Source organism: Nicotiana tabacum, chromosome 22 (assembly GCF_000715075.1).
Source record: "Nicotiana tabacum cultivar K326 chromosome 22, ASM71507v2, whole genome shotgun sequence".
Taxonomy (NCBI): Eukaryota; Viridiplantae; Streptophyta; class Magnoliopsida; order Solanales; family Solanaceae; genus Nicotiana; species Nicotiana tabacum.
In genome coordinates this window covers 182,145,059-182,161,965 of record NC_134101.1, presented here as the reverse complement: position 1 = coordinate 182,161,965, position 16,907 = coordinate 182,145,059, and the positions used below count along the sequence as shown (strand labels likewise).

General features: G+C 34.4%; 1 protein-coding gene across 1 annotated transcript; it reads right to left on the bottom strand.

Moving 5' to 3' along the window:
* Positions 1-24: 24 nt before the first annotated feature.
* LOC107796413 (kirola-like) lies at positions 25-1,688 on the bottom strand. The gene is made up of 2 exons (XM_016619173.2): positions 1,407-1,688; positions 25-537 (listed from the first exon to the last, which is right to left on the bottom strand). Exons 1-2 carry the CDS (start codon positions 1,591-1,593, stop codon positions 269-271), a joined length of 456 nt encoding a protein of 151 aa, XP_016474659.1. The 5' UTR covers positions 1,594-1,688; the 3' UTR covers positions 25-268.
* Positions 1,689-16,907: the final 15,219 nt, after the last annotated feature.

Here is a 16,907-nt window from a genome sequence, read left to right as displayed (position 1 = left end):
ACGATGAAGAATCGAGTTAATCAATTCACAAAATCAAAGCATCCAAATATAATTCCTTCTTCTTGAAAAGATACATATACCATACTTATTTCACGAAGACAACGAAGCAAATATTTTAACAAGAAACACAACAAATCAAACATCTTTATTTAAAACACAGCTAAGCAAACATGTTTATGAGAAACACAAACATCAACAAGCACGACCACTTAAATTCTTGAACTCTCCTTATTCACAACAATTTAAAGAAAATCAATTATATCTCAACCTACTGGTTGACATGGTGGGCATCAACTTCTTTGGTGAGATTAGTGGCAAATTCCAAATAACAGAAGGGTTCTGAAACTTCATCATTCTGCTTCTCGTACTCTATAGTCCATAAGACCAAGTTGTTTTCTCCTTCATTCTCAATATGAACAGTTGCCTTGAAGGTCTTGTATTGCTCTATTAAATGACCTTCAAATGCGCTGAATGTCACTAGCCTTTTCTCCTCGTCTATGGCTTCAACAACCACTTTCACTACCTTGGTTTGTCCTTCTATTTTTTATCAAAAAAAAAATTATAATGAACATAGTCCAGTCCATAAATAAAGCGGAGATTACGAAGGATGTATATATTGAGTACCATTACCTATATTTTGAAAAATAAGTTTTGGAAAATTAATCATGTGCTAGATTTTTGTACTAGCTAGGAATCGTGACGATCACCAAAACTTTGTGCCATTGTGGCTGAAAATTCGGGTGATCAGTCAGAATTTGCACAAATCGATCACCAGAAGCATGGCACGGTAATCACCAAGATTTGGCCAAAAGTCCTAACGTAAAGCACCAGAAGTCCTGACGATTATCAGAATTTTCGGCTATACTATTAAAAAATTTTGGTGATCGATATTTGTGACAATATCCTGATGATCACCTTAAAAACCCGACAATCGCTACTCGCTAGGAGCATACTTCCATACTTCCAAATTCTGACACAGAGGCTATAAATCCAAGACTTCTTTTAATAGTCATATAACTGGTGGCAACGAAAGATTTTATTTGTGTAATAAATTACCCTTAAATCTCTATTAAAGGCCCAAAAAAAAGTAAAATTAAGTAAAATTATTTGGTTTTGTATGCTTAGATGGCGAATAATATCTCACATATTTGTCTCCTCTCTATATATATACACTTAGAATCCTAGAATCTCGGCAAGTGAAGTGTAAATTTAAAGAACGTGTATAATAATAAGAAGATCAAAAAGAATTTTGTTTGAGCCCCAAATAGAAATAGTGTCATATCCAGTGGAACAAGAAGAATACCACTTTTTTATAGGACAATGGCGTATCAGGAGAAAAGCTAATCAAGATTGAAAACTTCCTGTATAATAAAAATATAAATAAGTGATTAGAAAATCTTAATTACCGATAGTATAATTCCAGTTGACGACGGAGCCTACAGTACCCCAATCTCCTTCATGCAAATCGACAGCTTGAATTTTATCTGGAGTCACATTAGGAAGATGATGTGGTTTGTGCCTAAACATTTCATGAAAGAGATCCCCACAACCTTTTATCTCTATTTGTGAAATCAACTTTCCTTTCAAACCCATGTCTAATAATAAATATTTTCAATTCTAATATAGAACTATTAGAAAGTTTGATGGATAAAGCACACCAAAGGAAACTCTTTATATAGTTGCGTTCTGGCCGGGATCGACTTTTATCAACTTCTATAATTCTATGCCATCATCATTAGAAAATTTTCTCCAATTTGTTTATAATATAATTTAGATTTGTTGAGATATGGTTTCTTGTTGTAGCAATCGGATATTGATGGCTATGACATTTAAATTATTTTATTAGAAAATATTTTATATTGTTTTTAGTTCTATTATTGATCAAACTGCATCTAGTACTTTTATATTATGGTCTATTGCATATGACCGTAGCAAATCAAAGCTTACACGCTTTCTCAGACATAGGAAAGTAAGGGTGTAAAACGGGTGGGTCGGGCCGGGTAGGGAAAATTTTGAACCATACGGATTTGGAACCGGGCCGGCTACGTGTTAGGAGTTACCGGGCTTAACGGGTTCGGGTTCATCCGGGTAAAAAATAAACCGTAAGGGTTACGGGTACAAGGGGTCGGGCCGGGCCGGGTTAGCTTTTTTTTATATATATATATTTTTTTTGTATTTTGTATAACTATTGTAATTTATATTAATATAAAGTAAAAATATAAAAAATACAATGAAGATGGAAAAAAATTTGCACTTATAAATTGCAAGTGCTACATTTATTTCAAAATCCAAACTTACAAATTGAAAGGTTTACAATTAACAACAGGTAAATTAACGAAAAAAGAGTAAATTCAAAGGTTTTATATTGCCTTAGATTCTAAAACCTTAAAAAAAATAAAAAAAATTGAAATCTAGCCTCTAAACCGGTCTGGGCCGGGCCGGTTAACCGATTCTACAGGGATTTTGGTTAATAGGATTTTAGTTCTATGGGTTCAGCATTTAAAATTATGGGTTCATATCTACTATTTATTGCAATTTTAGTGATTTTTTAGACGTAAATTTATGTCCCGCGTTGAAAGTACTGGGTTCAGTTGAACACGGTAGTTGTATGCTGCATCCGCCATTGGGTAGGATTTAAGTAAATGGACCAACCCCCTACCCCTTTAACCCAGCCCCACCCAGTCCTTTTGTACCGGTCCAGGCCGGTTCCAGTCGGGGCCGGTCCGGAAACGAATTGACCCGGCCAGTTAGACACCCATGTAGGAAAGTAAACATAGTTTTTTTTTTTTTTTTTTTTTTTTTTGTAAATTTCACGTAACGCCTGAACTTTGAAGTGGTAAAAAACAAATTGAAACATTTAGCATACACGAATTTCTCCATAGCTAAACAAATTTCAACGCAAAAAAAAATTCAAAAATAGCCAGATTTACAAGTGGTCATTCAAAAATAGTCACAATTTCAAAAGTAATCGAAATTTTAGCCACTTTTCATGTAAAGATAAATCTGAACGAAAACATTGTTCAAAATTCGAAAAAATACCCCAGCATAATATACTGGAGTTCTAGCATAATTAATATATCGGTCCAGCATAATATACTGGAATTTGGAGCACCGGTGATCCAGTCTCCAGTATATTATACTGGAGCCAGCAAAGTATACCGATCCAACATAATATGTTGGAAGTTCATACACAGGTGCACCGAACTCCAGTATATTATGCTGGACCTGTCTCTGTTGCAGCAAAATAATGATTATTTTTCAATAACTTGGCAAATGCTGGCTATTTTTGAATGACCAGTCCGAAAACTGGCTAGACCGTGCATTTTGTCGATATATTTCTGTTGCAATCGTTTAAAAGGCCCAAAAGATTCTCAACAACACAAAATGAAACCTTTTAGATGGCTCAATATGGTTGGCTGTTAAACTAATGTACATGCTTTAAGCTCTCATATCTTGTCATTAACCTTTCTACAGTAGTTAATTCCAAATGGTATATATATTTCCTCTATAGAAGGCACTTTTGCTCTACTATTTTCATGTTTTCTCTGCTGAAATTTAAACTTGAAATTTTGTGATTCTCCTCTCATTTTGATGACCACTAAGTCACAATCTTAAGTGTTTAATTAGCTTGTGCTAAGAAGAAATTACTACGATTCATGAAGTAATTTATGATGCTTTAAAAACAATAATTTGGCGTCGTACATCATTCTAAGATCATCCCCAATCCAATACCATTTTTTACTTCAAATGCTATTTTGGTATAGGTATTTTGGTGCTCCAATCCAATACCATTTCTTACACCATTTTGGTATGTGAGATCATCTCCAATCCAATACTAGTTTTTACTCCAAACGCTATTATGATGTAAGATTTGGTGTTTGGGTGCTCCAACCCAACACTATTTCTTACACCATTTTGGTGTGTGAATAGTGTCACACCAAATTTGGTGTAACACTATTCATCAATAGTATTACTATTCATCAGTATTTTATTATAACTTATTATTATATAATACTTTTTATTTAACATATTATAATTTTGTAATTATTTATACTTTTATGTAATATATTTATAATATTAATTTTACATTTTAATTTTGATGTATAATTTTTATAAATTAATTAGCGTATACATTATTTTTATATAAAATTGTAAGTTAATTTTATTATAAGTTATAATTGGATAAAAATATATAACTATCAAAAAAATGAAAAGAGCAAATCTAAAATATAATATGTTGTTAATAAATAACACAATGTTCATTAAATAACATAAAAATATTTGGATCATCAATAGAATCTAAATTCGATAGTAAAATTTTATTTTCTTCTTTAAATTCTTTTAGTTTCAAAGCTCTATCTTTTATCTCCATATAAAAAGAAAGAATTTATTTTTTGAAATAACAAAAAATATAATATAAAAGAGAGAGAAGAATATAAAAGGAATATTCTTTTTTTGTAATTTACACCATTTTAGTGTAAAAAAATGGTGCAAGGGTTGGAGATACCCTAACAGAGGAAGATATAACCCCCGAAATAAAAGAAAAAGATCTGGGTGACAGCGAAACCATATATATGCTTCTTTGATCTTGTATCTATTTTTAAGTAAGTATTGATTATTATATGGAAAATGACGTTTCTCATCCACTTTATTTTAAGTTGTTACGCTGAAGAAGAGGTGACCTGGTAAATGAGGATTGCAAACGTTGAATAATGTTGCCTTTTAATTAAGAAAACATATTGTTAATTTCATTTTTTAGCGAAGAGTTCAGATCGACTCTTGAATTAGTAGTATGCAGTGAACCTCATACCTATTTCTATAAGAGGCTATCTTTATCTTTTGTTTTAGTTTGATTTGTATGTAAGATAAGTTTGTAGTTATGCTAGATCCAGGTACATTAAGTCTAGTCCTAGCTAGATAAATTTTGATAAAAGTGGATTAACTGCTTTACTTCCATTCCTGTCTTATTATTATTATTATTATTATTATTATTATTATTATTATTATTATTATTATTATTATTATTATTATTATTATTATTATTATTATTAACTAGGTTTAACCCCTTATTATTTATATTTAATTGGATCACAGTTCTCAGTATGATTTAAGATCGTAACACGATGAATCCTCATGATCCATGGCTAAAGCGGAGACTTCATGAGTAGACAAAGCAAATGCTTGAGCATGAAATGATTCCCTAATTACGTACTTGGTCTGTTTCTTCTCTGACTTTCGTAGCCCAAAGCTAATATATATTTCAAGGTGTCGTATCTGCTTGTTAGGCAAATCCATTTCTTTATTACATATCTTTGATACTGATGTTCGTTGCGCAAGCGCTTTTTTAGAAAAAGTCTATTTCTATTATGAAATAAATGCAATATAGCAAAAATTATGTATTAATTAGAAATTAACATAAGAAGGGAATAATAATATTAGAAGAGAAGATATTTTCTATTTTTTCAACTCTATCGAATAATAACATAAGAACTGGATGAATTCACTTGCAGGATTTATAACACTTCCCCTTGGATGTCCATTAGTAGATAATGTGTCTTATTAAAACATTACTAAGAAAAATTCAAGGGGAGGGAAGGGGGGGGGGGGGAATCCTAGTGAAGGAAAAATAAGTACACATATCTTGTAATACGCATTAAGAGTTGCCTCATTAAAAAATCTTAACAGGAAAATCTAAATGGAACAAAACCTTGGTTAACGGAAAAAGAGTGTAACACGTATTTCTCCCCCTGATAAAAACCTTATTTGATATTTCGAAGACGATGCATTCCAATCTTCTATTTTAATTTTTCAAATGTAGATGTCGGCAATGCCTTAGTGAACAAATCTGTCAATTTATCACTTGAACTAATTTGTCGAATATCTAATTCACCATTCTTTTGAAGGTCATGAGTAGGGGTGGGCGTTCGGTATTTCGGTTCGGTATGTAAGAATTTCGGTTCGGTATTTCGGTATTCGGTTTATCAATTGTGTATACCAAATACCATACCAAAATATTTCGGTACGGTTCGGTATTTACTATTTTGGTTCGGTACGACTTCGGTTTAACAATCAATGAATATTGAATAATCAATGCTAAATTGCTAAATGCTAACGCCTAGCCTAACAGTGCACACTGCACATGCAGTCATGCACAATTGGAACTTGGAAGAGGAATCACAAATGCAGTGTTTTCAGGTTTCACAATTGAAATTCTAAAATGTTTGCACTTTGCACAACTGCACAATGTGCACAAGTTTGAAAACACTGAAAAGCCTGCACAGTGCACACTGAAAACACTGAAAACTTTGCACAAATTTGGAAGAGGAAGCACAACTGCACATGACTCATGGCTGAAAGCCTGAAACAAGAGTAACATATTATTCTGCAGACAACAACTTCACAATCTGGCAACTGCAGATGCAAACTTGCACGCCAGATCTGGCAATCAACTTAATAGTTAACACTTAACACTCACAGTGCAATAAAAACACAATCCAAACTTAAACACATGGCAGCTGAACACTTAAACTATTAAACAGTTAAACTGCAGATGCTAACTTGCACAACTGCAGTCTGCAGATGCTAAACTGCAGTAACCCAGTGCAATAAAAACACAGTCCAACAAATGCAGTGTTTGCACAATCGAAATTCTAAAGTGTTTGCACTTTGCACAATGTGCACAACTGCACAACTGCACATGGCTCATGGCTGAAAGCCTGAAACAAGAATAACATATTATTCTGCAGACAACAACTTCACAATCTGGCAACTGCAGATGCAAACTTGCACGCCAGATCTGGCAATCAACTTAATAGTTAACACTTAACACTGACGGTGCAATAAAAAGTTAAAAACACAGTCCAAACTTAAACACATGGCAGTTGAACACTTAAAACTGTTAAACAGTTAAACTGCAGATGCAAACTTGCACAACTGCAGTCTGCAGATGCTAAACTGCAGTCCAAACTGCAGTCTGCAGACATCAAACTTGCGAACTTCTCCGTTATCTTCTTTCACCACAAAGTATTCCCAAATATCGGAGCGTTGAGCAGTAGCACGGGGCATGATTTCACTTGAACTTGAACCTAAAAAAAATATAAAACATATGTTAGAATATTATAGTTTGATGATAATAAAATAAAACTACAAACTATTAAGTATATCATTATCACCAAACAAATAGAGTATTAAACTTACCACTCAAGATGCAAGTTGCAACTATACATTAAACAATGCTAGTAGTGCTTCCATTATTTTCCATATCTAAAGATAATACGACCAAATATGTCATACAAATGAAAAGACATGATATATTATTTTTAATTAAAATACACACAAAATATTAAAGCTTACCAAGCTCGAGTTCCTCAAGATACTTCAAGTCTTCTTCAACACTAATAGGATTCTTCTCTTCTCTAATCCAATCTTGAACACAAATAAGAGCTTGCACACATTTAGTAGTCAATAAACTCCTAAATGAATCAAGAATATGGCCACCAGTGCTAAACGCGCATTCCGATGCCACACTAGAAATTGGAATTGCCAACACATCACGAGCCAACTCCGAAAGAATAGGAAATCTAGGAGCATGTGTTTTCCACCAACTCAAGATATCAAATTCTTCACTAAAAGGCTCTTGTTCTTCACTAATGTATTTATCCAACTCCGATTTAGCACCCCCACTTCCATTGTCTTCCTTTTGTTTCTTTAAGCTAAGCTTAGTCCTAATTTTTGATGCACTTATAACACTCCCACTAGGTGTATTAGATGTGTTGTTAGATGAAGTAGAACTAGATGGAGATTGAGGACCAGATTCGGTTGAATACTTTTTTAGATACTCTCCAAACAAAGAATTCATATAAGCATACACCTCAACATTTATTTTCTTCCCTTTTTCCTCCCCAAAAAGTTCTTCAAGTGCTCCCTCAACATATTCAAATTTGTTACGTGGATCCAAGACGGAAGCAATAAAAATCATTTTATTCATCTTTTCAGGCTCACCCCAATACTTCTTGAACTTTTCTTGCATTTGCTCAGCCATTTTTCTCAAATTCCCATCCTCACTAGCTAAACACATTTTCAAATGACAATAAAGTTCAGATACATCCTCAAAATGAGAATTACAAGTGACATAACGTGAACCTGAAACTTTTTTAGTTAGCTCGTGAAATCTTGCAAGAAACTCTATCACATTCCTCACATTCACCCAATCATCAGATTCAAGAGGACCTGCATTACCAACATCTTCACAAAGATGAGAACATTGATATGCAGAAAATCCATCATCAAAAAGATGCAACTTGTCAAAGGCTTTTTCAAATTGTTGTGCTGTATCCAACATCAAATAGGTGGAATTTCACCTGGTAGGAACATCCAAACACAACGTTTTGGTACATTCTACCATTACATGTGCACAACATTGTTTAAACTTTAAGGTCCTTGCAGGCGAAGATCTCACATACCTCACAATATTTCTAACACGTGTCACAGAAGCATCAAGTTCTTTCAAACCATCTTGCACAATTAGATTTAGTATATGAGCCATGCATCTCACATGAAGATGTTTACCACTCATCATATTAGTTTTCCACATATCTAACTGTTTAGACAATTCTTTGACAGTTACATCATTTGAAGAAGCATTGTCCACAGTAATAGTGAAAACCTTGTCTAATTTCCATTCAAGCAAACAATCCCTAATAGCTTTAGCCATCTCTTCACCCTTATGACTAGTGATAGGGCAAAAATTAAGTATTCTTTTATGCAACTTCCAATCCCTATCAATGAAGTGGGTTGTCAAACACATATAATTTATTCTTTGTAATGAAGTCCAAGTGTCTGTTGTTAGGCAAATTTTTGGATGTGCTTCTCTAAAAGAACTTTTTAGATTTTGCCTCAATTCACCGTAAACTTCATAACAGTTCCTTGTTATTGTTCTACGAAAAGGAATACGAAATAGTGGTTGAGTTTTTCTCATAAACTTTTTAAAGCCTTCATTTTCTACAAAGCTAAATGGTAGTTCATCAGTAACTATCATCTCAATTAAAGCCCTCCTAACCACTTTTTGATCAAATTTCCAAATTGATCCTTCATCATTTTGGCAAGATTGAAAATTTATCTTTGTTTGACTATTATCTTCTGCAATTTTAAGTGGGTATTCTTTGCATCTAAGCAGATGATTCTTCAATCCTGTTGTTCCATTCTTAGATGAATTAGCAGCATAAGCTTGTTTACAATATCGACACCGTGCTTTCCCAACCCCATTAACCTCAAATTTATCAAAATGGTTCCAAACGTCAGACCTAGGTTGCATTGCTTTCCTTTTCTTGGAATCTTCACTATCAATGGTGTTGGTGTTACTATCTACCGTAATAGGTAAACTTTCAGTAGAACCAACATCACTTACTTTACTTGTATCTTCCATCTATACAAAATTAAACAAATATAAACATAAATTAACAATCAACAAATTAACTAATAACTACCTTGCTATCAATAACAATCAACAAATTAAGTACCTTGCTACCTTACAAAATTAAACAAATACAAGTATTATCTACCTTGCTACCAAAGTAACATGAGTTTTCTTATGTGTGCACATTATAAGTCTAGGATTAGCATTTTCACTTTTCAGTGGTATTTAGTTATCTTCAAGTATTATCATTTTCTGACTTTTTGAATATCAATAACAATTTCCTGTAACTTAGAATTTGCTGTAGAAACATTATTCTTGATAGTTTCTAAGGTCTTGATTACATCAATCATAATTGTGACAATAGAGCTGATGTAACACCATTGAGAACTCCAGCTCAGCTGAGAAGCTAAGAGAGTGACTAAATTTTTTCTTGAAATTCTAGAAGCCAACATACTAGAAGATACTGTATTTCATGATTTTCAAAGAGAGGAGTCTGCTATTGTTAGTTGCTCATATGAATATGATATGGTAAAGTTCAAAAAATCAGACCTAAACAAGGTAATACAACCAAAAGAAAGAGTATGAACGTGATACAGATGATATTTTCCTACTAAAGGGAAAAGCTCGGAACATCAGTTCATTCAATCAGCAATACAACCAAAAGAAAGCGAAACATACCTTTGAAATTGAAATTGAATCGAGCTCGGAAGACTGGAATAGGACAGCAGCGTCTTCGACACTTCGTTTGCCCGGAATCGAATCGAGCTGGAAATCGCCGCCTATAACCCTAAAATAGTTTGATGCAGAAAATCAGAAATTAAATCTCAACAAAAACCTCAGAGAGTAGTCGAGTACTGGGATGAGATCATGAGAATGAGATGATACTTACAAAACTTACAAAAGTAGTGAAGTTAACTGGTGAAGATGAGATGAGACTCGAGCTCGAATGTCGACTGGTCGTAACTCAACTCGCAGACTGATATCCTAGAGTCGCAGTCGATTCTCGTCTTCTTCTTCTCGTTCTCGATGATATCTCCTAAGCACCGAAGGCTGAAGCAGTAAGCAAACCCTAATACCCTATCTCGATCTCGAATTCTCGATGATATCTCCGACTCCCAGCCCTAGACCCCAAGTGTATTAACACCAAAACTCTGAGTGTTGGACTGTTGAGTGTTGGGAAAACGTCTAAGACTCTAAGGTAGAATTGGGTTTGGGGCACAGCTGGGCCTGGGTATGGGTGTGTGGGCTGTGGCCCAAAGTCAAATAAAATAGGTAATTGGGTTTGGGGCTTTGGGGTTTGGCCTGTATTAATATTACCAAATTTCGGTATTTCGGTTTACCGAAATAATTCAATTATAAAACCGAAAACCGAACCGAAATACCGAAATACTGAAATTCAAGTACCGAATTAGACCGAAATACCGAAAAAACTGAAATCGAAATACCAAATTAATTTGGTTCGGTTCGGAATTCGGTTTTTCGGATTTTATGCCCACCCCTAGTCATGATTGAAAAAGAATTTTGGTGAAATATGCTTTGTTTTGTCTCCTTTAATATATCCCCCTTTAGTACATGCAGCATTGTCTTCATATAATGTTATTGAAATATCCTTTCCCCATGAAACACCACATATCTCCTGGATATGTTAAGTTATTGATCTCAACCAAACGTATTTTCGACTCGCTTCATGAATGTCTATTATGTCTGCATGATTTGAATAAGTAGCAACCATAGTTTGCTTTGTTGAACGACATGATATGACAATACCTACATATGTGAATAAATAACCAGTTTGAGATCGACCTTTATGTGGGTCAGATACATTAATTCCCCAATTGTACTAAGATATGGTATTTCAGCACCTAGAAGTTCTTCGTTATTTTTATGAGGATAAAATGGATCTTCATTTATATCAAGCGATCTCACAACCATCGGGGTACTTGGATGTACTCTATCCATATAAAAGTGCTTCAAAATATTTTCGGTGTACGTTGATTGATTAACAAATAGTCCATTTTTCAAATGCTCAATTTGTAAGTCAAGACAAAAAAAATTCTTTCCAAGATCTTTCATTTTAAATTCTTTCTTCAAGCATTATATTGCCTTTGGAAGCTCTTCAGGAGTTCCAATGATATTCAAGTCATCAACATACACAACTATTATGACAAATTCAAATTCAGATCTTTTTATAAAGACATAAGGACAAATTTGGTCATTCTTGTACCCTTCTTTCAAAAGGTATTCGCTAAGGCGATTATACCGCATGTGTCCTAATTGCTTCAACCCGCAGAAGGATTTCTGAAACATTATCGAACAAGTTTCCCGGGAATCTTTATATGTTTCAGGAACTTTGAATCCTTCAAGGATTTTCATAAAAATTTTGTTGTCCAATGAGCCATATAAATAGGCCATGACAACATCCATAATACGCACATCAATTTTTTCATAAATTTCTAGACTGATAAGATACCTGAATGTGATTGCATCCATCATAGGAGAATATGTCTCCATATAATCAATGTCAGGTCCTTGCAAAAATCCTTATGCTATAAGTCGTGCTTTATATCTTACAAATTTATTTTTCTCATTTATTTTTCGCACAAAAATCTATTTGTACCCCACTGTATTTACCTTCAGGTGTTTAGGTTATAGGTCCAAAAACTTCACATTTTTTAAGTGAAGTCAGTTCTACTTGGATAGCGTCTTTCTATTTGACTAATCATTTCTCTGTCTACATTCATCGACAAATTTCGGTTTAAGATCCTCATCTTATTGCATTATTTCAGCAGCAATATTATAAGCAAAAATATTATCGACAACTATATCATTTTGGTTCCATCTTTCCAGTTGAGACATAATTTGTTGAAATCTTTTCATTTTCATTATTTCCAAGTACCTAGACCTCTTCTGATATTTTATCAATTGTTATGTCTCGGGGCTCTTCTTGAGCAGCTACCTCCATATTATGACCATCTTGATCATTTTTCCCTTTCTTTTTCGAGGATTGTTATATTTGAAATTGATTAGTCTACCACGTTTTAAGTGTGTCTTAGGCTCATTTGCTTTAACAGATTGTCCTACCAGGACATCAACTCGAATTTGAGCATTTGTAGCTGGAATATGAGATTTAATAATCCTTGGTAGGTTAGTAAATGCATCCGAAAGTTGATTTGCAATACTTTACAAATGAATTATCTTTTGAACTTCTAGTTCACATTGATTTGTACGAGAATCTAAATAAGATAGTGAAAATGCATTTCAATCTCTTTCCTTTTTTAGCTGCTTATTCTCTCTCACTATTGTTGGAAAAGTTGATTCATCAAAATGGCAATCAGCAATTCTTGCAGTAAACAGATCTCCAGTCATGGGTTTCAGATATTTAATAATAGAATGAGCTCCATACCCAACATATATCATCAACCTTCTTTGGGGATCCATCTTTGTGCGTTGTGGTGGAGAAATGAAATATATACCGCACATCCAAATATTCTAAGATGATAAATATTTGGTTGTTGACCATAAGCGAATTGAAATGAGGAGATTTTATGATAACTCGTTGGCCTGACGCGCGCAAGTACTGCTGCATGTAAAATAGCAAGACCCCATATCATATTAGGAAGTTTTGTTCTTATAAGCAACGGTCTAGCAATTAACTGGAGGCGTTTGATAAATGATTCTGCCAGATCATTTTGAGTATGAACATGAGCAACATGATGTTCAACTGTTTTCCCAGTTGACATACAATAATCATTAAAGGCTTGGGATGTAAATTAACCAGCATTATCAAGACGAATTATCTTAATTGCATAATCTAGAAATTGTGCTTTTAATCTTATTATTTGAGCCAACAACCTCGTAAATGCCAAATTGCAAGTTGATAATAAGCACACATGAGATCATCTTGTAGATGTATCTATTAAAATCATATAATATTTAAATGGTCCACATGGTGGGTGAATGAGCCCACATATATCACCCTATATACGTTCCAGAAATATTGGGAATTCAATCCCAACTTTAGCTACTGATGTGTCATAACCCAAATCGATGGGCCGCGATGGGTGCCCAAGTCCTACCTGTAAAACACCCCTAAGCATACGTCTAAGATATAAACCTGAATAACATCTGCTGAATTACGAGAATAATGTACATGAAGAAAATCTGCCCCAAAAAGCATACATACATATACATGCAACATACGTACGGCGATCCGACAAGGCTGCTATAGACAACTATACATCTCAAAACTAGAAGCCGGCAATGCCAGATACTATCCAACTAGACATACTGTCTACAGACCTCTAATAGGAATATAACTATACAAAGACGGGACTAAGCCACGTCACACATATATATGTTTATATATCTATATCTATATCTATATCTATATATATATATATATATATATATATATATATATATATATATATATATATATATATATATATATATACACACAAACATATCGTACCAAAATCAAAAGCAGCTCCAGATCAAGTGGAGCACGCTAACTCTCGCTGGTCAATGATCCTAAGAATGGGGACCGTCAACTTGCCTACCTATACTTACGGGCATGAAACGCAGGCCCCGTGAAATAGGGCATCAGTACAAATAATGTACTGAGTATGTAAGGCATGAAAATCAGTACATAAGAAACATAGATGAAATATGGAATAAAGAAATCCGTCTGTAAATTTGAATAACTTTATAAATCCTGAAACATTTATAATGTCATGCACGTGCATATAAATGTCGTGTCATGCATAGGTATAGATGTACATAATATCATCAAGCCTCTGAGGGTATCCCATCATATCATCTCGGCCACTGTGGGCAACATTATCAACATATACCAACTGATCAGGTGGTGGTGCGTATATAACGCTGTAACATTTTCCCATATCCCATATACATATATTTACATATATACGCGTATATAACATCATTTGGTCATGGGTCAATGTACATGTATAAATGGGTGAAATGCATGAAAAATATGTAAAAATATCAATATTCCTCCCGGATAAACTTTTTCCACTGCATATTATTCTAACACCCATGAACAGAAGATAATAATAATTCACATGAGGAATCAAGAATATAAACACCCCTAGTATTTCTATGAATAGAGTAATTTGTGAAAACTGTGTGTTTGCTCGTTTCTTCAATATAATTTGGACCATGCTAAAAGAAAGAAGGGATGTCCTTAACATACCTGGAGTAGGAAAAACTCCGTATAATAATTCGTTGGAAATCTTCGCGGATTGAACTTAGAACCCAAAAATCGGATTAAGCTTCTGCTTATTGAAATTTTTGACGAAATTAGCTCCTGCTTCTTCGAATTCTTGAACGAAATTTTGAAGTGCTGAACGAATTTCATAAGTTCTGTTCTTGAATTTTTTTCAAACCAAGAAAGGGAGGCATTCTTGCTTTTTTGGATGACTAACGTTACCTTTCCAAATGAATTTAAACAACTACTTTACTTAATCAGTTCAATTGAACCATAGATAGCCACCTAAGATTTTGCTTACTTAGTCACTTCATGTGGTAAGCTAGTGCTGCCACGTCTTTGGAGTATAATTTTGTAAATATTTTATCCACTTATTAGTTAATTGGGTAATGTTCCGTTATCCGGTAATTAACCAATTACTCGCATAATTTAAAAATTGCCACAAATTACTTAAGATTCTACTTAATTTTAATATACTTTATATATACTTTATACATTATACTACGATGGTCATATAGTATCTTGCATGGTACTAGTTTATAATTATCGGGTATTATCGCTTGATCCGTATTTTATCCCAAATTGGCCATTTTCAATGAAACTCGTTTTCTTTAATTCGTGTACCCTTATATCCTTCATAACACTTATTTATCGCTTGTTATAAATAGCGTAAATACGTTAACGTCAAAATGATTTCATCCCTGAGTCTACGTCAATTAACTGAAGACGAAACTCTTGACGTACGAAAATGCGAGATGTAACATCATTCCCCTCTTAGAAACATCCGTCCTCGAATGTTTAACTTCCCGTGATCTATATAACTTTGGCAGGGTCACCTTTGTAATGATACTACTACCAACTCGTCATGTAGAAACTTAATAATTCAATGCCACATAGGATCACAATCATCAATAACGACAATGGCCTCACATGACTAACGAAAATAACTGACACTAAAATCCATACACGTACCTTAAGGTTATGATGTCTCAGTCAGACCCTTCTTTGGAGGAGAAAATCTCGACGCCGCACGTCAGAATATGACTTTTGACGACTCTAAGCTGTCAATAGTCGATCCCGGATAAGCTTTACTTTTTCTATGGCTTTCTAAACCAGGTCTGGCCCATGTAACCCAGATTCTCCAACATCGAATCACCCTACAGGCGACCTACACTTCCGTCCGTAAAGAGCTTCGTATGGAGCCATCTGAATACTGGAATGGTAACTATTATTATATGCGAATTCAATAAGTGGCAGATGATCATCCCAGCTACCCTTGAAGTCTATTACACAAGCTCGTAACATATCCTCCAATGTTTGAATAGTACTCTCAACATATCCGTCTTTCTGGGGATGAAATATTGTACTAAGCCTTACTTGAGTCCCCAATCCTTTTTGGAAGGACCTTCAGAAGTTAGCTGTAAATTGAGCTCCTCTATTCGAGATAATAGTTACAAGGACACCATGCAGTCGTACTATTTCCTTAATATAAAGCCTTGCATAATCCTCTGAGGAATATGTAGTCCTAACGTGTAGAAAATGGGTTGACTTTGTAAGCCTATCAACAATCACCCATATCTAATCGAACTTACGCTGGGTACGAGGTAAGCCCACAATGATCGGAGTTTGACTTTTGTACGGCCGACTCTGGAATGGTGTTTTAATGATTCCAATAGCTTCGTATGGTGATTTTGGACTTAAGCATGCATTTGGATTTGGAAATCTGTAGGTTGATTTGATGCATTTTGACAAAAATTGAAAAGTTGTAGGTTTGGAAGATTGAGAGGTTTGATCGGGAGTTGACTTTTGTGATATCGGGGTCAGAATTTGATTTTGAGGATTGGTATAGCTCCGTTGTGTCATTTGGAACTTGCATGCAAAATTTGACGTCATTCTGGTTGATTTGATATGTTTCGATGCGAGTTGTAGAAGTTGAAAGTTCATTAAGTTCAGTTTGAGGTGCGATTCATAATTTGGACGTTGTTTGATGTGATTTGATGCCTCGAGTAGGTCCGCATTATGTTCAGACGGGGTCTCTGGGGGCCCTAGTGTATTTCCGATGGGCCACGAACCATTTCCTCCTATTTGGATGTGTTGGTTCTGTTATCTTGTTTCTCTTAATCGCGTTCGCGTCAAAGGTATCACGTTTGCGTAGTGTATTTTGAGGTTGGCAATAATTGTTCTTTGCATTTGTGAGGAGGTGATTGTGTTTGCAAAAGTTGGAAGGGTTTTGTCTTTGAGTTCGCATGCAATGGTCCACAA

Bases quoted from the DNA above. Each gene is read 5' to 3' on its own strand.
- LOC107796413 (XM_016619173.2), bottom strand. From the start codon at position 1,593: ATGGGTTTGAAAGGAAAGTTGATTTCACAAATAGAGATAAAAGGTTGT. The intron at 538-1,406 runs GTAATTAAGATT...GATAAAAAATAG, and splicing joins CAACTGGAATTATACTATCG to AAGGACAAACCAAGGTAGTG.